Source organism: Doryrhamphus excisus, chromosome 1, assembly GCF_030265055.1.
Source record: "Doryrhamphus excisus isolate RoL2022-K1 chromosome 1, RoL_Dexc_1.0, whole genome shotgun sequence".
NCBI classification, from domain to species: domain Eukaryota; kingdom Metazoa; phylum Chordata; class Actinopteri; order Syngnathiformes; family Syngnathidae; genus Doryrhamphus; species Doryrhamphus excisus.
This window is the reverse complement of record NC_080466.1, coordinates 41,835,267-41,857,524: the sequence shown is the minus strand read 5'-3', so window position 1 is coordinate 41,857,524 and position 22,258 is coordinate 41,835,267. Positions and strand designations below refer to the sequence as shown.

The following is a 22,258-nucleotide window of genomic DNA, read 5'->3' as shown; positions in this document are numbered from 1 at the left end:
ATTTGTAAAAATTGTACAGTTGACTCAGATTTATGGTCTTATTACGGTTTAATACTTCACGCAGGTCCAGTTTAGTGTGTATAAATGTACTGACGTTAATTTGTCATCAATCTAATCTGATGGGATAGTCCTTATTATTTTTGCATAAATCATAAATATTCATAGACTTTGTATTGATTGTTTCATGACGTCCATACTAAATATCACTGGACGCTGTGTGACGGATGCACACATACAGTAGGCGTGCTGCGTTTGCAGAAAAAAAAAAACACCAGAACCTTACAGCGCTGAATAAATATTTCAAGAAAAGTTACCAATTATGCGTCTCGGCGGCTTACATTATGCATTATTATTTGCCGGGCTGTGATTGGCTGCGGCTTTCTGTCCCTCTGTGTGGCAACAGCCTTCCCATCCACCCAGCAACTCCCTATTCCTCATGCCGTGGTGATTCTCTGCCTCCCAGGGCCTTCTCTGCAGCATCCAGCGTGGTAACCATGGCAACGGCAGCCTGACCCTGTGCGTGCTGTTACAGTTACTGCACGCTTGACCTGAATTCCGCATCACATCATATGGAGGCAGCCATTACTTGGCAGTTGACCTGCTTCTCATTATGGTTGGTGAAGGCGCTTTGTGAGAGTCTGAAGTGTTCCTGTGATGAGCACTCATGGCTGTTTTTAAGGAATTGTTAAATTTTGCCAAGCAAAGGTTCTTTCACGGCCAAAGGGGATCGTTCGTTTCTAAACCGGTGAGGGAACATATGCTGTGGATTTAGAAATAACTGACAGAAGTGAAGAACCCACGGATGGATCCCTGCACAGCAGCCCACACGACTCAGCTGTATGCTCCCTGAGGTGTCAGCATCTTGTCAGAGCCAGACTGTGTAGGAGTGCCTATTTCTGTCCGTTCTCTCCCAGGAACATCTTTCTTGCAGCAGGAGTGGTCTCAACTAGCCTAGGGTGTCCATCACAGTAATCACTTCTTTATTATTTAGCCGACGTCCAGAGACCAACGCTGATTATTCACATTGTCGCCGAGGTGACACATCACTGGTCGGAGATACTTCCACGTACACAGATACGACCGTGACTTATTAGAGCTGTAACTAATACTTTGTCCAGTGTGTGGCCGATTGTACCGGGGGCGACTCCCATCCGCATCTTGGTGCATTCCTGCCATCGGCATGCCGATCCCTGGTCTCGGGAAACTGCACTTGACTGAATGATGCCGTTTGTGTCGGTCTTTTATAAGCCTTCCTAATGGTACACATTGCTGTACATTCATGCTCAATAGTCACTCCCTTTTGAGACATACCGCTGAACTCCAGTGATTTTAAGGAGTGGTCCGTGCAGGGAGATATCTGGCGTGACATGGAAACTTTGCACGCAAAACTAAACAAACTAAAAACAAAAATAAAAAAAAATGCGTTTTTAAAGTCTTTGAGTATATATTGCCATGCGCATTATGTGCAATGTGTATTATATTGTATGCTTGTATGTTAGCACGGTTGCAGTTATTGATACCCAACCCTGCACCACACCCTAGACAGATGGATTCATAACATTTCTCGTGCAAAGAAATTATAATTGAGCTTCCAATAGAGTCTTACTGATTCGCAATCTTAATTACAGAAGATATGAAGGCAGGGGGGATGCACGGTGGTCGAGTGGTTAGCGCGCAGACCTCACAGCTAGAAGACTTGAGTTTAATCCCACCCTCGGCTATCTCTGTGTGGAGTTTGCATGTTCTCCCCGTGCATGTGTGGGTTTTCTCCGGGGACTCCGGTTTCCTCCCACATTCCAAAAACACGCTAGGTTAATTTCCAACTCCAAATTGTCCATAGCAGGGGTGGGCAAACTTTTTGACTCGCGGGCCGCATTAATTTAACAAAATTGACGGGGGGATTATGTAGTATTTTACACGTAACAGTCCATTTTTACACCTACATTTTTACACATATTTTACATGTAGAAGTGTCATGCAATCTGCTATATGTGCACTTTGAAATCATTTATTTGATGTAAAGTGTGTTTCTCAATTTTTATTATTATTGTTATTGTTATTAGAATTATTATTATTATTAGTTATAGTAATGTTATTATATTATAATTATTATTATTTTGTTATAATAATAATATTACTACCATTATTATATTAGTATTATTAACAACAATATTAATATAATAGTAGTATTATTATCATTATTTGTATTACTATTATTGTGCTTGTGCTCCTTTTTCCAGGAGTATTTTGTAATATTACTACCATTATTATATTAATATTATTAACAACAATATTAATATAATAGTAGTATTATTATCATTATTGACAACATTATTATTATTATTATTATTATTATTATTATTATTATTATTATTATTATTATTATTATTATTATTATTATTATTATTATTATTATGTGCTTGTGTCCCTTTTTACAGGAGCATTTTGTAACAGACCACATCAAATAACGAAATTGATAAAGCAGCTACCTCAACCATCAAAAAATTGGCCCAAGCCACGATGCCAGGTTTTATGTTGAGTTCAAATGAAATATTTGGAAAAAACAGGCGGGCCATATTGAAACACTTGGCGGGCCGGATGTGGCCCCCGGGCCGTCGTTTGCCCACCCCTGGTCCATAGGTATGAATGTGAGTGTGAATGGTTCATTCATTCATTCATTTTCTGCCGCTTATCCTCACAAGGGTTGCGGGGGGTGCTGGAGGGGTACACCCTGGACTGGTGGCCAGCCAATCACAGGGCACATATAGACAAACAACCATTCACACTCACATTCATACCTATGGACAATTTGGAGTCGCCAATTAATTAATTTTTTGTCTATATATGTGTCCCGTGATGTGCCCCGCCTCTCACCCGAAGACAGCTGGGATAGGCTCCAGCACCCCCGTGACCCTCGTGAGGATAAGCGGAAGAAAATGAATGAATGAAGGCAGGGGTGTCCAATATGCCCAATCGCTACATTACCGCTATAATACAGTATTTACAGTTACTAGCATCTAAGATCAGTCCAGTTTTAGCTCAACAAGACTATCGTTCCTGACTATCGGCTTCCTTCACCTTTGGAAAAAGGCCTTTGTGCTGTCGGAAACAGATTTGACTGACTTTCAAGGCACTAAATGTTACATAGTATACCAGTTTGGGGCGGGAGTCTCGCCCATGTGAGCCACACAGAGACAACGCCATTCCCTGTTTTTCCCCCTTCCAAATTTAGACTAGAATCAATTTTGCATCTGTGACCCACATACGCCGCCTCTCACGTGATGAGGTCTCAGCCAGTTCTCTTCCAGGTGATGCGAATATGAAATTTCCTCAGTCTCATTTTAGAGCTCAACTGTCTGCTTTTGTGTCCCAAGACGTAATGGACCAACAGAGGGTGCTGCAGTCTGGGTGCCTGGTCCCGGGGATTCGTACGCCGCCCGTAGTACGACGCAGCAGCAAGCTGGCGAGCCTGGGACGCATTTTCAAACCGTGGAAATGGAGGAAAAAGAAAAATGAGAAGCTGAAGCCCCCAGCAGGTGAGTGCAAGTCGTTATTGTCCCATCAGTGGCGGTAAATCTCCGTTCCATTAGTGGACGACTTTCATGAGTGCTTTTTGTTTGGCAGTGGTGGAGAAGAAGGCGGCTTTGCGACAGAAGCAAGATGACCTCATCAAACGGAACCCCGGGGAGATGGAGACAGGTGCAGTGATGCCCCCCCCCCCCGCCCCCAACCACACACACATTTGTGCAAAATGTTATTACAGTCGGTTTGTTTTGCCACATGATCTCACATCGTGCTACAAACACCGATTCCATCATGCAGGGGCAGATCTTGCTTGTGGAGGTAACAGTGAAGATCAGGACACCCCGATTAACTCAGACGGAGAGGAAAGAGATGAAGAGCCCATGGCGCTGCTGGCTAGCACCACTGAAGATCAGGGCAGTGACTTGGAGACGTCAACAGGTACGACAAAGATGTACTTTACTGGTAGCGTGGAACCTCGGAGGCGGGGTACACCCTGGACCGCTCCCCAGCCAACTGCAGGGCACATACTGCATACACAAACAACCATTGGCACTTACATTCAAACCGGAGTACCTAGAAGCATGCAATCTGCTATATGGGCACTTTGAGATCATTTATTGGATGTAAAGTAAGATGTAAATTTATAATAATAAATTGATTATTATTTGTTATTATTATTATTTGTTATTATTATTATTTGTATTATTATTATTATGTGCCTGTGTCCCTTTTTTCAGGAGCACTTTGTAAATAATAGACCGCATCAAATAACGAAATTATTGTATCTGTAAAAGTGTTATGTAATCTGCTATGTGTGCACTTTAAGATAATTTATTTGATGTAAAGTGCGTTATAAATGTATAAGAATGAATTTATTATTATTTGATATTATTTGTTATTATTATTTTATATTATTATTTTATTATTATTATTATGATGTAAAGTGCATTATAAATGTATAATAAGAAGAATAAATTTAGTATTATTTTATATTATTTGTTATTATTATTTTATATTATTATTATTTGTTATTATTATTATTATTATTATTATTATTATGTGCATGTGTACATTTTTTCAGGAGCACTTTGTAAACAACAGACCGCATCAAATAACAAAATTATTGTATCTGTAAAAGTGTCATGCAATCTGCTATATGTGCACTTTGAGATCATTTATTTGATGTAAAGTTCATTATAAATTTATAATAAGAAGAATAAATTTATTATTTAAAATTATTATTATTATTATTATTATTATGTGCTTGTGTCCCTTTTTTCAGGAGCACTTTGTAAACAACAGACCACATCAAATAACGAAATTGATAAAACAGCCAAACCATGAAAATGTCGGCTCAAGCCATGATGCCAGCTTGTATGTTGACTTTAAATGAAATACTTTAAAAAGAACGGGCGGGCCGTATTCAAACACTTGGCGGGCCGGATGTGGCCCCCGGGCCGTAGTTTGCCCACCCCTGGTCTAGTCGTAACCCAAACAATGCATCCAGTAGCTGGACAGTGGTTCTTTTAGAGTTAGGACACTACAGACAGATTCCAGCCGGGGAATCCTTTAAATCGTTCAAGCACTGCATGGGGGGTGTTCAAGTGCACTGTGTCTTTTTGAGTTTCCTGGCCACTAAGACACTAATCGAGATTTTAACTTTACTTTTAAGAAACAATACTTTCAAAAATGACAATATACAGCAAACTACTAATATAATTTTTACTTTTAAGCATTGTGCGTGTGTATGCTAGTGGCCCCGCCTCCACCCACTGAGACAAAAAGACAATATGCTTTATAAGGTCTAACTCCGGTCATGCTATTGTTCTATGGAATTAAATGAAAATGATTTGCTATGAAATGTGTGGACGAGATTAATTGTATTTACATTAATCTTTACGGATTAATCACTGTAGTACTAGTAATTGCATGTAATGTAGCATCTTTCAGACCATTTGTTGTCTTTGAAACCTTAAAATATGAAGAAAAAATACCTCCACCAAAAATAAATATGTGTTTTTTTTAATGTCTTTATAATGCTTCAAATGTTTATTGTGTATCAGTAGTCCACAAAAGTGTGCTAATAATAAAGCTAATAATTAGCTGACTTGACATATTGTAGTTAATGACATAGCTTCACTCTAGATCAGGGGTGGGCAAACTACGGCCCGGGGGCCACATCCGGCCCGCCAAGTGTTTGAATACGGCCCGCCCAATCTTTCAAAAGTATTTAATTTAAACTCAACATACAACCTGGCATCATGGCCTGAGCCAACCTTTTGATGGTTGTATCAATTTCGTTGTTTGACATGGTCTGTTGTTTACAAAGTGCTCCTGAAAAAAGAGACACAAGCACATAATAATAATAAAAATTAAAATAATAATTATTATATTATTATCATAACTATTATGATTATTATATTTATTATAGTAATGCTAATTATTATATTAATTATATATAATAATATTGTTATATTTGCATACTTTACATAATAATAATATAATAATTATTATTTTAATTTTATTTTAATTATTATAATATTTTATTATTTTTTAAATATTTAAATATAAATATAAAATAATAAATAATAATAGCAGATTGCATGACAATTTTACAGATACAATAATACCAGGTGGACTGTTATGTGTAAAATATATAGTCTGCCCCCCCCCGGAAATTTTGTTATATCAATGCGAGTCAAAAAGTTTGCCCACCCCTGCTCTAGATGGAGCCATAGACTTCACTAACAAAAAAACGTCTCCATTCATTTTTATCCATTTAGCTGAAGATGTGATGGAGGATTCTAAGACGGTCGCTGATCCCAGCCAGAGCGACGATGAAGACCACGCCTCACCGGGGGACCCCTGCGAGGAGCATTCGCAGGCCACCGAAGGCAGAAAGGAAGTGTCCGCCCATCCTCAGAATCCTCAGAGACGTGCCAGCACCCCTCCTGGACCCAACCTGCCAGTCAGAGTTCTCACCAGGCTGGGCAGTCTGGATGGTAAGCCGACCCGAATCGTCATATATCGGGTTTCGGGGCGTCCCTGCTGGTTTCTTGCCGCATCTCATGTCCGTTTGCAGGTGCGCCGCCGGTGAGAGTTAAAAAGTCTCCCGCTACGTTGCCAAGGAATTTCTCGCTTCCCAAAGACCCTCATGGCTCCCTGTTAAGAGGCCGGATGTTGACGCCCACGGGGTCCCCCCACCTCGGTGCACTACATTCCCAGCTCCCCCCCAGTTGCATCATCGAGGAACTGCACCGTGCTTTGGCCACCAAACATAGACAAGACAGGTTGGCTACTGTTGGAAAAGAGTTGCTTCAGTTTAATTGTTCACTTTAAGGTGCATTTGTTTTCCCAAATATAATGATCCATATTACATCCATAGTATATTATATCAATATTATTCAAAAAATGTCATCTGTTAGCTCTTTTTATTATTGTTTTTTTATGATATCAGCTTCCAGATGCCGGAGATACGTGCCTCTCCAAAACGCAGATTAGATGGTCGCCTGTCACGCACCACCAGCACCGAGCGGGAACCCGGTGGCGAGGCGCAGAACAAGAAGCAGTCTGACGAGAACAAGGAGAACCGACGTCTGGATGAGTACTTCAGTGACCAGGACAGCTGGAACGAGTCCGTGATCTCCGGTACGTCTCCTCCTCACACGCAGACGCGGTTTTACTATAATCTGCCTTTTTATGCAGCAAGCCAACTAACGCTGGATGCGTTTTGATTGGACAGCCAGGCTGCGTAATCTCAGCTAAGTGTGTTTACACCGACGGCATCCAGTGGTTGACTTACTGGTGTTTGGTTTCAGTGGCCTGTCAACATCTGCCGTGGTGGCCTAATTCTTGACTTATCATGTGGGTCAGTAGAGCACGGCGGCATGCACTTTCATATCGTAGGTGTTGGGGAGGGCACTGATAAACTGTGCCGCTATGCATCACTTATATATTGTAGTCTTTGTGTTCAAATGCTATGGAAAAAAATGCTATATTCAGATAGATCATTTGGAAAATGATTTAAAAAGTTAAAGCTGCTCAACGCCCTATTAAGGCCACATTCAAAAAGTAATCATTATCTGAGATTTTCAGAATAAAGTTGTAAATTAATGACAAAAAAATTGTAAATTTAGTAAGTTAAAAAAATTTCAGTAAAATTAAGTTATAAGTTTATGAGAAAACATTTTTTTTAATGATGAGAAAAATAATTTCATTTAATTTCTGAGAATAAATTTGTAAGACTTTACAATTATGATGTTTTTTCTAGTAAAGTTAAGAGAATAAATTCACAAATTTGTGAGACAAAATCATAAATTATGATTAAAAGTCGTAAATTTACAAAAATAAAATCATAAATCGACATGAATAAAGTTGTAAATTTGAGAGAAAAGGACCTGACATTTATGATTTTTTTCTCTGTAATGTTAAGTGAATAAATTGATAAATTTGTGAGACTAAAATATACATTTATAACAAAATAGTTGTAAATTAACAACAAAAAAGTTGTACATTTACGAAAAAAAAGGATAACGTATACAAAAAATTACGAGAAAAGCCCTAAATTTACAAGTAAAAAAGTTGTAATATTATGAGAATAAAATCACAAAATTAAGTCATACATTTACAAGAATAAAGTTGTAAATTTGTGAGAAAAAGAGTTTACATTTATGACTGTTTTCGAGACTAAAGTCATGTTAAAGTAATTTTTTGAAAATAAAAGTCACAATAATACGAGAAGTCAGTCATAAATTGGCAACAATGAAGTTGTAATTTCCGAATAAACTGTCATAAATTTACAACTTTATTGTCAAAATCCCAGATTATTTTAATACTTTGCTGTAACGGGTATTGAAAGCTGTAACAGCTATGAAAAAGAGGCAACTTCGGCCTTAGGCAAAAGTAATAATCAAACTTCTTTCATTTTTTTCATGTGGTGATTTTTGAGATTTTGAGCGACTTTAGCTTTTTAAATATCCAAATGATATATCTGCTTTGTATATCTTGTGAATTTAAATTTTTCCACTTAAATTTCCAAGAACAAGACCGTAAATGAATTATCCAAATCTCAGATTCCTTTTTCTTTCAATGTGGGTCTAATATTTGTTAAATGAGAGTAGCCAGTTTACTGTGGACTTATCAAGCCACCCGAGGAGCTGCTTAGCTGAGCGCAGGAGAGACATCTGCCTTACCTGCTGTACGTTGTGACTCACTGCCGTGGGCGGAAAAAGATCCACAATCAAAATCAAGCGCAGTCTTCAAAAGCGCTGCACGCAAGGAAAACAAGCTGTACCCGAGCAAAGTCGATGTAAAGCTGTCACTGAATCATTCAACGCCGAGGCATAGCTTTGGGCGATTTTTCTCTCCCAAAGCCAAAATCCAATACTGATAAACATGAGGGTCTTGGAATACACTGAAAAATATAATATTCATGTTTTTCCAGGCAACATGTCCCTTTAAATGAAGTAGTTTTTGGAGGTATGGAATGGAAAACACAATGGAAAACGACAGTGATATAACAAAAAAATTGTAGTTTAATCAGGTTTTTTTTTAATCTAAGGATCAGGCGTTCCAAAAGTATGCCATTCCGAGGCCCTCGGTCACGCTACTGGAGGTCAGAGAAACAAACAAAGCTCTACGGCTGTAGCCTGAAGACATCTGTGCCATCGTTGACCTTTATGTTTGTCTAACAACAACAACAGGGACCCTCCCGCGCAGGATGAGGAAGGAGCTTCTGGCTGTGAAGCTTCGGAATCGTCCGAGCAAGCAAGAGCTGGAGGACCGCAACATCTTCCCAGTCCGCAGCGACCAGGAACGGCAGGCCATTCGTCAGCAGATAGAGATGAAGCTGGCCAAGTGAGTGGCTTTTTGAGGAACCCCATTAACCCCCCCGTCAATACCCACTAGGGGTGTCACAGGATTTAAAACTTGATGAGGTATCTCGTTTGTAGAAAAGCTGTTTCGTGAGAAAAGGGCACCACACTGAATGATAATACAGTAATATGGAAGAGGAACCACCTGTTAAGTGCACGCTATAAACCTTGCAATCCAGCCTGCCTTGGTGTTCCCAGCGTCAGTGTCAGTGAGTGACGTGTGGGAGTTAGCTGCATCCGTGTTAATCCAGAAGAAGATCTACAGTAAACCTTGGATATATCACTCGGATATATCGGAAATTCGCTCACAACGGACAGATAAAAAAGAACCGATTTTTCTGTAATGCATTTCCAATAAAAATTAATTGCATATATCGGATTTTTTATAACGGATTTCGCCTATTTCGGACAAAATCTCCAGTCCCGTTCCAATGCATTTCCATTAAATTACCCTCGCATATATCGGATGGCCGCATCGTGGCGCTCCGATTCGCCGAATCGTGACAGGCCGCTATACGACGTCATTTGCAGCGTTTGCAGCGTTGCCTGCGCGTCCAGGTACATTGGAAACATAGTCAAGGAAGTGCCTTTTTATAACGGATAAAATCCGATTTACGCATATACCGGATATAAATCCGATATATGCGTAAAACGGACATTTTCCGGTATACGCATATAACGGATTTTGCTTATAACGGACAAAACCAGTGGGAACAATTGAATCCGATATATCTGAGGTTTACTGTAGTAATTCTACAATTTGATCAAACTTACTTAAGATTGGTCGGATCAAAAAAACGTAGACATTGGGATTTGTCTGCACTCCTAATCAATGTATTCACGCTCGTTAGAATTGGTTGAGCGCCAACTTCATAACTTGGTGTTGACAATTTTAAAAGTGAAAGACAGGAAGTGTTTCTTGCTCATGCATTTATTCAGTAATTAAAAACAAACGATCAAAAAAGGTGAAAGTCTGAACGGTGTAAAACCCCCTCCACAATGCAACCCAAATTGTGGAACATCAGTCGAGGAATAAAATACACAAATTAAAGCAAAAGTGGAAAATAGAGCAAAAATGCATAAATAGACCAAGACGAGTAAACAAGACAAAAACAGTGAGCTAGCATTGTTCGGCTACAAGCTAGAACTCAAGAATGTTTGATGGACAGGACAAATTGACTGTGAGAAAATACACAAATGGCAATTCTGCAACTATTAGCTAAATTGCATAATAAGCTACCGGGGATTAGTTCGGGTCCAAGTCCGAACAAATGCTGTTATTGTCCTTTTTGGGTCAAAGCTTGTGGAGGGTAGAAAAAGAATGCAACCTAATCATAATTTGTGTTACATAAACGGTGGTAATCTGCAGCAGCCAAGACTTTAATAGGATTAACAATCAAATCAGGTTAGTTTGCTAGTGAGTACTATCGAGAAAGCGTGTGCCGGGAGGATTATGCAATGCTCGGAGTGGAAAAGTGCACCCTGCGCCCAAAAGCAAATACCTTGTTTGGGTATAGAACCAAGATGTCTGACAGTAGCCGACTTCACAGAAGCGCATGGCGTCTGGTCGGGATGCTTTAGCTGCGGTGAAAGCCTTCGAGCAAAGGGTTGACTCTTCCCCGTCACATCTGAGAACAGACTTTATTTACGTTTGACCTGCTTTCTGCTGCCGATTTAGATTGGGACAGAAGCGCCCCTGTCGATGAAGGAAACGTTTAGTCTTTTTTCTCATGGATTTGCATTTATGTAACAGCGGGCGTTATAATGTGTACATTAGGCTAGTTGCTCACACGTATGAATGTCATAAGTTCATAAGTCCAACAGTTCTGGATAAAGGCTAAGGTTATAGCATTATGGGTTTGATTTTGGGTTACGGTTAGGGTGAGGGAGACTGAAAAAGCATAACTTATATGAACTTGTATGAATTTCTCCCCATTTTTGTAGCTGTTTTTTCTTTCATTTTCTCAATATTTCAACTTTCTTCTCAAATCATATTTATACATTTTCTTTTTGGAACCCTATTACGTAATGTAACTTTTTCCCAAACCTAATTTTCCCAAATTTTTGTTTGTTTGTCATAATATTATGACTATTTTTCCTAATGAATTATTGGGAATTTTTAGCTTTTTTCTTAATATTTTTTGGTTTCTGCTGTTGGTTTTTTTTCTTTTATTTTCCACCTATTTCAACTTTCTTCTTATAAATTTTTGTTCTCCCGAGTATGACTTTATTGCCATAAAATTTGGACTTTGAACATTATGAATTTTTCTGTAAACTAATCATCCCCTAAAATTACAACTTTATCTTTAAAAAATTGCATCTTTTTTCTTTAGTATTTCAACTTGCTTGGAATATGTTTTCTTAATAGAAATTTTTCTCTAAATATTAATTCTTGTAAAATTTTTGCAGATTTTTCCATGCTTTTAACTATTTTTCCTTTTTTTTATGAACACCCCTGGGCTAGGGTTCGATTAGGTTAATTAGGGCTACAAATATAGATTATTTTCTTAGTCGATTAATCTGAATCTTGTTATTTCAATTAATCGATTATTTGCCCAAACTCATGGCACATTCTAGAAATCCATCCATTTTCTATAACACTTATCCTCATTTGCGTCGCGGGGGTATGCTGGAGCCTATCCCAGCTGACTTCAGGTGGAGGTGGGGTACACTCTGGACTGAAAAAAAAAAAAAACAACAGCAATAAAAAGGAGATAATGAGCAAAATGGTGTAATAATATATCCTAGTTGTTTCAGGTCTGAGTTGAATTCAAACTGAATATTTCTTTGACAGTCGCAATCCAAACTGCGTATAACGAGGAAGACTATTTGATACAACTCCTGTATTGTGTCCAATCACAATTCGCCGCTGTAGTGAATGTTGTGACTGGTAAGAGCAGCTGACAAAGCCAAAGCTTACATCACACCGGACAAAGCTGTGCTGTGTCTTTAGACTGAAGACAATTGTACAATGAAAGCTGACTACGAGTGGTAGACGTCGTAGTAGAATAATGGAAGAACAGTAAAAATATAAGTATTATGTATTTCATGGCTAATTTGCATGAAACTGAAGTTACAGCTTTAATTAGCTACTTTATTACAACAAATATTCACTTTATTAAGAACAAAAAAGTATTATTGTGTTTAACGGACGGCAATAAACACAGTCATCCCTAATTACATTGTGGTTTGAATATGGTGGTATCATGATATTTCAAAAATTACATAAAAAAATATTTTTTATCAAATTCAAAACAACGCATATTGACTGAAATTTGCAGTTTGATTCCAGCCTGAGAAGACGAGCTGAGTCACAAGTGTTCACGGCCAAGCTGAATCTGGGACAGCCAAGTACAGACGCACATGGCGCTTGAATGAAATCCTTAGTTGGATTTTACACAAAGAGGGAGTCAGTGAAGGACAGAAGACGAGCGTGCAAACAATAGGCGTGAAATCTTGAAAACAGAAATACCAGCCAAAAAGAAATGAGGGCAAACACAAGAATAAGGCAAGGAAGGAGCACCAATGGGGGTCGATGGCGATGGCGGCGGATGATACCAGGGAACGGCAGTTTAGAAAAAAATAGCAGGACTAATAAGGGGTGCACAATCGTTTTGGGAAACAGAATTTGTATCAAAATATGAAATATGATATCCACACATAGGGTTGCATTGTGGAGGGGGTTTTACACCGTTCAGACCTTCACCTTTGTTGATCGTTTGTTTTTGATTACCGAATAAATGCATGACGCAATAAACACTTCCTGTCTTTCACTTTTAAAATTGTTGATCCGACCAATCTTAAGTAAGTTTGATCAAAATTGTAGAATTACTAAATCTTCTTCTGGATTAACACGGATGCAGCTAACTCCCACACGTCACTCACTGACACTGACGCTGGGAACACCAAGGCAGGCTGGATTGCAAGGTTTATAGCGTGCACTTCCATATTACTGTATTATCATTCAGTGTGGTGCCCCTTTCTGACGATGATCTTTATAACAAAAACAAAGACTTTCTGTGTAAAAACGCATGCTCAGCAGCAGCCGTGGGCACCCCCCAATCTTGATCACATGACATTTTTGAGATCGATAGTCCAAGCACCCCCCTCCAAATCAAACAGCGGACTACATTCGAAGTCCAGACTGGTGAAGGATTTTCTGACCTACTTCTGACACCAACTGCGGTGGGGCTCTATCGAGAATCGAAAGAAAGACCACCTCTTGAGGAAGTGTGAGCTTCTCGGGGGTCGGGCATCACATATCTCCACGTGCCGTGTGCGCACACACCCTCACCAAAGGCATTTCACAGCTGTGTGTCCATCTGGATGGCACAAATAGCTGCGCGTGCAACTGACTCATTGTTATTCCATGTGGTCCCCACCCACCCGCCCACACACACACACACACACACACACACACACGCACACGCACGCATGCATCATTTACCGATGTTGAGAATTTGCCAAAAACTAATTTGCCTAGCAAGTTGCTAATGGCACTCTATTGTGCTTATGTAAATAACTCTTGCATAAGAACAGGAAGGGGTCGATAATGTGTCATTAGGGAGAGGTGTGACAGCGGAGACACTCTTTGTATAACCACGGCTAAAGGACATATTGTAGGTCAGAGTAGTGACCTGTTATGAGCCTCTTCCCGACAGTAAGGCTCTATTTTTTTTCCAAAATTCCGTTTTTTTTTTCCAACCTTTCACGTTTATTATGCAACAGTAAATAATACATCATTGGACAAATTTGGGGCTGCACAGTGGTCAAGTGGTTAGCGCGTAGACCTCACAGCTAGGAGACACGAGTTCAATCCCCACTTTCGGCCATCTCTGTGTGGAGTTTGCTCCGGTACTCCGGTTTCCTCCCACATTACAAAAACATGCCAGGTTAATTAGCCACTCCAAATTGTCCATAGGCATGAATGTGAGTGTGAATGGTTGTTTGTCTATATGTGCCCTGTGATTGGCCGGCCACCAGTCCAGGGTGTACCCCGACTCTCGCCCGAAGACAGCTGGGATAGGCTCCAGCACCCCCGCGACCCTCATGAGGATTTTGCGTGACCACGTAGTCCATGGAATGATGAGGTCCATGGCATTTGATGGAGTACGACAAAAACCGAAGGGACCATTGGTCAATGAGAACCATGTATATCAGGGTCATCCTCTTACCATGTTTTTATCTGAGGGCTTTCAATGTACAACAAAACCGCTCAGTGTGAACTGAGAACAGTTCCAGCCTGGCTGGGTAAGGTGATTCTGGATCCATGCATCCATCCATCCATCCTTTTTCCGCTTACCGCCAAGGCAGCAGTCTCATCCCAGAAGCCCAGACTTCCCAGTCTACCTCCGACTACCTCTTCCATGTGTTCCCTGGCGCCTTCTGCCGGAACATCTCACCAGTGAGACTTCCGGAAGGCATCCAGACTACATGCCTGAGCCACCAGCTCCTCACCCTCTCTAGGGTGAGTCCAGCCACCTTACGGAGGAACCATATGCTGTTAAAGTTATGTTTTTAGAGTTAACATTGTTATTTATTACCCTCCATTATCTGCTTGTTGGGTGTTAAGTTGCTGTGTGATGATGATAGCAATTTTTCAACTCACTTTGTTGTAACATGATTCCGAACTGGATAGTCACCTAGAGCTTACCTCCAGTGCCCCCCCCCCCCAGAGTTTGAGACCCCTAAAGCTTGAATTATGCTGCAGAGCTTTCTTTTTCCCTGCTATGCTATCGTGGGAACATAGATGGACCGACTCAGCTAACTACGGTCTGATTTCAATGAACCAAAGAGTGAACTAAAACTGGTATTATGCTGTTTACATGCAATGTAGAATGCACAAAGTGAGATTGGAATTGAATTCTGGGAAAGAATTCACTCCAGAAAAGAAACTTCACGTCTGTTCTGACCGCTGCCTCCCTTCAAATCTGCAGGACTGCGTCACATGTGACATCCGCTCCTCTGGCTGCTGTCAGTCAAAATCAAGGACACCTTCTAGTCCCTACCGAGTCACTATATATTCATTGTCATGCATTTGAATGAAGACCTTTCATTTGTGCTATGAAGCAACATTCCATAACCTAAGCTTAGCAGTCTGCCGCAGAATGCCCAGCAATGGTTTGGCTGTGCGTAGCGGAAGGGAACCCTCTGTTACTAAATTTAGCCAAATGCTGCAGCGGCAGCAGTAGCCATCATCAATGTCCGATGTACGTCACAGCTCAGCTCTCCCTCACCTCGGGCTCGTTCTGATGGAGATCCTGTTTTCCCTGTGACCGCACTGTCCCTGCTATGGTCTGTCATTATACGCATCTGCATCACACACAGAAACATTAAATGAAGATGATTCGAACGAACAAGGGTCTGCAGAATGGGTGCTGGAAGCCCAGACTGTCCAGACACTTTGAAGGTGTCAGAGAGTGAGGTTATCTAACGTACCCCCTTAACCTCACTCTCATCCTGGTCACAACACCAATGGAACCTACCTGGTCCGGCCTTGGAGCTAAAAGTCTGGAGTCTTAAGGTGTCAGTGAGGTTTACCAAAATACATCCGCATTCCGACTCGTGAGAAATCTTTGTTGAGGTGAGGCGTTGTTGTTCACCAAGGTTGGGTTTTGGTCCTCATTTCTGTACAGATTTGGTTTATCGGTTTTCCAATCGGGTTCAAAGCAGGATCGGGAGAAGGAGAGCTGAGAGCGCTGACCATCGAGCTAAAACCCTGGACTGTCAACTGCGTGTCCAGCACGAGTCTTAAGGTGTCAGTGAGGTTGACCAACATACCTCGAGAGACTCGTGAGAAATCTTTGTTGAGGTCAGTCGTTGTTGTTGTTGGCTTTCAACAGGGTTGGGTTTTGGTCCTCTTTTCTGTACAGATTTGGTTGATCTGTTTTCCGATCGGGTTTGAAGCAGGGTCGCCAGAAAGAGAGCTGAGAGCGCTGACCATCGAGCAAAAAGCCTGGACTGTCAACTGGGTGTCCAGCACGAGTCTTAAGGTGTCAGTCAGGTTTACCAACCAGACTCTTGAGAAATCTTTGTTGAGGTCAGGCGTTGTTGTTGTTGGTGTTTAGATTTGGTTTATCGGTTTTCCGATTGGGCTCGAAGCTGGATCGGCAGAAGGAGAGCTGAGAGCGCTGACCATCGAGCTAAAAGCCTGGACTGTCAACTGTGTGTCTAGCACGAGTCTTAAGGTGTCAGTGAGGTTTACCAAAGTATATCCATATTCAAACTCTAAGAAATCTTTGTTGAGGTTAGGTGTTGTTGTTGTTGGTCACCAGGGTTGGGTTTTGGTCCTCTGTTTTCCGAGTTAAAAACCTGAACTTGGAAGTTTCAGCCCCCTCCATAGATTTTATTTGAGATTGAAGTCCAAAGACTGGCTAGGCCAATCTAAGATCTTAATATCAATCTTCTTAGGACACTCCTTTGTTGCCTTGTCCGTATGTTTCTGGTCATTGTGATGCTGGAAGACCCATCCATGACAATCCATTGCTTTACAAATGGTTTTCTTGGTGAATTTCATGGATTGTGAAGAAACGCCTAACCCATCTGTAGGAGTATTTTTGCCTATAAGTCCGAAAGACCGACAATGAAGCGAAACGCTGATGATTAAAGTAGCCTACTTGCTCATTGAATCAATTTACCAAGTCTTACTGTACGTGGACCAGTAATTGCGGCGGCACAAGAACCAATTTCTGCTGACACGGCAGCTGCCTTCAAGAAAGAGGGCAGAGCAACTAACCACAGCTGCTGTGCTGCCGTCCATGAATAAACCTGCACTGCGTTGGCAATGCAACAGCTGAGGTAGCTAACATAGCTATGTTAGTTAGTCCCTGTGGGGGATTTGGAATCACTTTGATTCATGTTAACCAACCTTACAACCTGGAATAATATCGCAAGAAGAGAAGACTTACATATTTTTTTTCTTGCTCTAGCTTTGTTGCTCGGAGTGACATCATTGGCATCCCCCCCCGCCAGTGACGAGCTTGTCGTTGGCAGATAACAAAACACAGTCGGAGAGGCGTACTCGCCGGATGACACATCCCGGTTATACTGTATATGGCTTGTCGGGGGAAAAAAACTCCAAATTACACGTTGTCACCCCAGTCGACTAATACTGCCTCACATGCAGTAATTCATGGAATACAATAGGCTTTTTTTAACGCCATCTCGCAGCAAGTACGTTGTAATTGAAATGTCAAATCTGAAAGCTTTTATTCCCACTCAGTGAGCGCTTGTTGCGTTCATGCTAAATTTGTTAGGCATTATTGGCAAGTGACGTTTATTATTTTGCATCGGCGGGCAGGGCATTTGGTACCTCGGTGAAGAGTTAACCGGACATACTTTTTTTCGTCAGAGCAAGATGGCTGGTCAGTATTTGTCCGTGACCTGCAATTGGCTGAGTGAAATTATTATGCAACTAAATGAGACATTGATTTTGACATACTGTGTTGGCTAATGGGCGGGCCGAGTTAAAGGGGACTCTCAATATCCGGAAGGTAGTTGACCTAAATCTTTTTACAGATTACATATATATTTATATATATAAATTTTTAAAGGAAATTCTTTCTATTTTTGTTATTATTATTATTATTATTATTATTATTATTATTATTATTATTATTATTATTATTATTAAGCTAAATCACATTTTTCACCATACTCAAATACATACCAGATCATATGAGCACAACAAAAACAAATACAACTAAATGACATTTTTCTTTCTTGTTGCAGAAAAGCCATAAAAAAGCCAAAGAAAATGCTAATCCTTTGATGTCTGCTGAACTAAGCACCAATGAATTCCAGTGAGGTCTCTCTCCCCATGTCATGCATGACGGATGGTCTGAGAATCAACATTTTGCGCCATTGTTTTGTTTCTGTATAGACCAAAAATGGTGGATGTTTATGCAAAACACTGCTTTTTGCATGGCAGACCAGGCCTTAATTAGGTTTATTATGTTTTTGCAGTTAGGAATCATGAAGGTTTTGGTTGGAGAGTCAGGCCATACGATGTTCTAATGCGGCCCGTGTATAATTCCCCGTAGAACAAAACAATTAGCTGTATGCCGAAGTCTCATGCAATATATGTTGACGTCCATTTCCAAATGGTACACCCTTAAGGGTGTTCATTTGCTGAGCTGTACTTTGAAGTGGGAATTTCTTGGAAGTGCTGCACAGGGGTTGGGTGTCATGTGACGCTTAAGTGCTGTAACCTAGGCATGTATTCAACATTGTTATTATCCTCGCGGTACTGGAGAAACAGACGAGATCCCTCATGATTCACTTTTCCGATCCCAATAATTCACCATCAGTAGCAACGGAGGGTGCTGATGCGATGATATCGTCATTTTTCTCAAACACATTCCTACACTGTATTAAATCCGTGACCTGATAACGGAAGACTACCGGGTCAACAGTCTTGGCGTGAAAGTTGCATCAGTGCTTTTGTTTTGGTAGGCTATGACAAAAGCGGTTTCCTTGATTTTCCCTGGCATCTCAACCCAAACGCCCCCCCCCGACAGAGAGACTCCGTCTCATCCAAGCGCTGCGCCCCGCTGTCCTTGGGCGGTGTGACTGAGGAGGACTGAGCGAGGCATTAGGACACTCCTCAGTGGGCAGGAGGAGCCCTGCCCCCGGCCCCCCGGTCCCCGGCCTTACGTATAGCGCCTGACTCATCCCGCTCTCCTCCGCTCGCAGCGGTCTGACATTCTCATCAGCGTTTGCCGTTCAGGGCAGCTCATGGCTTTGACAGGCTGGTTGGGGAGTTCACTTAACGAACAGGGAACGTTTACCTCTGACCAAGCAGGACCTTGTGACTAAAGGACCGTTGGGAATATTTGCATCAACACTCTGGTTGTGTTGGGTTTTGGGGATTTTGGGGAAAAAAAAATCTCCGTTAAATATTAGAACACCAAGAACATGCAGTACATTTTAGGAGGAATACAGCTGGGGTGGGCGACTGCAAATTTTAGTATTGATACTAAAGTACATACAGGGCCAGTGTTTCAGGATCATACCATTATTTGGTCATTTGTTGGTCATGGTTACAATCACAATAAAACATACCACAAAAATAGTGAAAATATAACACTATATAGTGTATTATGCTGCTGATACTGATCCCGATGAGTGAAATCGGCCGATACTGATACCAATATTTTTTGCATGCTCCAAAAATCCGAATTGAGGCGATACTCATCCCCAATATTCATTCATTCATTCATTCATTTTCTACCGCTTATCCTCACGAGGGTTGCGGGGGTGCTGGAGCCTATCCCAGCTGTCTTCGGGCGAGAGGCGGGGTACACCCTGGACTGGTGGCCAGCCAATCACAGGGCACATATAGACAAACAACCATTCACACTCACATTCATACCTATGGACAATTTGGAGTGGCTAATTAACCTAGCATGTTTTTGGAATGTGGGAGTACCCGGAGAAAACATGCAAACTCCACACAGAGATGGCCGAGGGTGGAATTTAACCCTGGTCTCATAGCTGTGAGGTCTGCGCGCTAACCACCCGACCGCTGTGCCGCCCATCCCCGATATTTTTGTGCATAATTAATTTTCGCACACTTCCATAAACGAGACCCCTGCATAAGCACCGTCGCTGATGGCATAGCTTCCCGTCTTTTAGCTCCGACTGCCCTTCTCTTTCAATATTGTCACATCTGCGGGTGTTTTCTGTAAGCCCCCGCTAGTCCCAATCACAGCTGAGGCTGCAAAAGCTTATTTTAGACGTGTGCTCAAGGTGCTGTTGCCTCTTTGTCATTATTTTCACGGCAGTGAACAAAATGGTTGGTCAGCTGATTCAACGTCTGTGAATGCATACTTGTTGTTTTTTTTTACATACAACAAAGCAACTAAAGTATGCATATTAACTCGTTCAATCCCAGCCATGTTAACATGGTACAGTAAACCTCGGATATATCGGACTCGGATATATCGGAAATTCGCTCACAACGGACAGATAAAAAAGAATCGATTTTTCTGTAATGCATTTCCAATAAAAATTCATTGCATATATCGGATTTTTTATAACGGATTTCGCCTATTTCGGACAAAATCTCCAGTCCCGTTCCAATGCATTTCCATGAAATTTCCCTCGCATATATCGGATGGCCGCATCGTGGCGCTCCGATTCGCCGAATCGTGACAGGCCGCTATACGATGTCATTTGCAGCGTTTTGCAGCGTTGCCTGCATGTCCGGGTACATTGGAAACATAGTCAAGGAAGTGCCTTTTTATAACGGATAAAATCCCATTTACGCATATACCGGATATAAATCCGATATATGCGTAAAACGGACATTTTCCGGTATACGCATATAACGGATATCGCTTATATCGGACAAAACCAGTGGGAACAATTGAATCCGATATATCCGAGGTTTACTGTACATACCAAAGGAAGGTTATATATATATATATATATATATATATATAGTTATATATATTTAGCCAAAATGACTATGCCACAACATAAACAAAACAAAAACATTGTTGTTTTACATCAAAATAGCACCATGAACTATTTAAAATGCTCACATTACTAATTTAAAAAGTAATTGAATTAGTATAGAAGAGGCGTTTGAGGCCGCAAACATGTTTCAGATGTGATAAATCACATTGCGGTTACAAAATGTGGGCGCATTTTGACAATTTAAGACGAATGATGCCGACTGGCCGTGCTGCAAATCTTCTGCCCACTCCCATATCTGCTCTGACAAAGACGCCATGTTCTTTCTTGGCTAAAAAGTCCAAGTAGGTCAAAACAACACGGTGAAGGTTCTTCTTTTTTTATATTTAAAGCTCTTGTGTTGAATTCAGTTCCTTTCATTAGTTGTGTTTTGTATCTTTTGGTCTTTTATGTTGGCTGGAATTCTCAAGCTGAGGTGACGTGGAATGCTGAGTCATGTTAGATCGGGGTTGCTTCACAGGTCATGTCGTGTTGTCACATGATCACTGTCAAATTGACGTATAGCAAGTGCTTGTTTGTTTGCACATGCAGATTTTATTGGTGAGTCAGGAAGTGAGGGAATTATTTCCCCAACAAATTTATTTTTATTTGATATTCTGACACATCAAAATAATATAAAATAAAATTGATTCATTAAAAAAAGTATTTTAATTTATAAAAAAATATTACATTATTTATATATTTATTTAGTTTATTCAAATATAATTATTTTATTTATTTAAAAATTAGGCGAATTTAAATGGTTAAAAATACAGCAATGAGATGTGGCTGTAGGTGACCTCCTCTTGTACTTTGTATTAACACCACAAAATGAGAGTAGCTTATCTAAAGTGATCAGCATCCAACAACCTCTGCATGCGTTTTAAGACGTATTTATCCGTTTTCATTAACCCAAACGCCAGATCCCCAAAAATGTATTTATATGTCTTTTATATTTTTTCAATTTTCAATTTGCATTGATAAATATACTTATTAGTTCCTTCAATAACAACAGCCTTGGGATGGCTGTGTTTTCCATGTTTTTGACGTGTTAGTCTGCGGGATAAAAATAGTTTTTTATGCTAGCTGCTACATGAATATTTTTAATTTTTATTTTTAATTTTTTTTTGTGAGGGCTTTAGCGTCAAAATATGTATTTCCCCATGATGCTCTTTGCTGGCTTGCTCATATAAACTTGTTTAATTCCACAGAAAAGGGAAAGCAATATGTGTTGAATGATGGGCAATATTCACCCAAAAGTGCAGTTCCCCTTTAAAGGCAAAAAATAAGCGCGGAAACTCGTTGTTTAGGACATTTTAAGTGTTTGGGTTAGAATAAAATGTCACTCACTCCCACAGGGCAGCTCAGGAAAAGTAAAGTGGAATACAAATGGTCTTAGTAGA

At 40.6% G+C, this 22,258-nt stretch overlaps 1 protein-coding gene across 5 annotated transcripts in view; it reads left to right on the top strand.

The window, feature by feature from the left end:
• phactr3b (phosphatase and actin regulator 3b) overlaps nt 1-22,258 on the top strand; it is a 34,496-nt gene that overhangs the window by 6,231 nt on the left and 6,007 nt on the right. For 2 of the 5 annotated variants that reach the window (XM_058083346.1, XM_058083319.1), the window contains 8 exons: nt 3,375-3,536; nt 3,625-3,699; nt 3,823-3,963; nt 6,309-6,527; nt 6,608-6,815; nt 6,983-7,173; nt 9,086-9,139; nt 9,228-9,381. In XM_058083346.1, coding sequence (XP_057939329.1) covers nt 3,380-3,536; nt 3,625-3,699; nt 3,823-3,963; nt 6,309-6,527; nt 6,608-6,815; nt 6,983-7,173; nt 9,086-9,139; nt 9,228-9,381 — 1,199 coding nt within the window. In that variant the 5' untranslated portion in view covers nt 3,375-3,379. Of the gene's footprint in view, nt 1-23; nt 614-3,374; nt 3,537-3,624; nt 3,700-3,822; nt 3,964-6,308; nt 6,528-6,607; nt 6,816-6,982; nt 7,174-9,085; nt 9,140-9,227; nt 9,382-22,258 lie in introns of those variants that run through there. The other 3 variants (XM_058083336.1, XM_058083356.1, XM_058083327.1) reach the window with 3 other exon arrangements.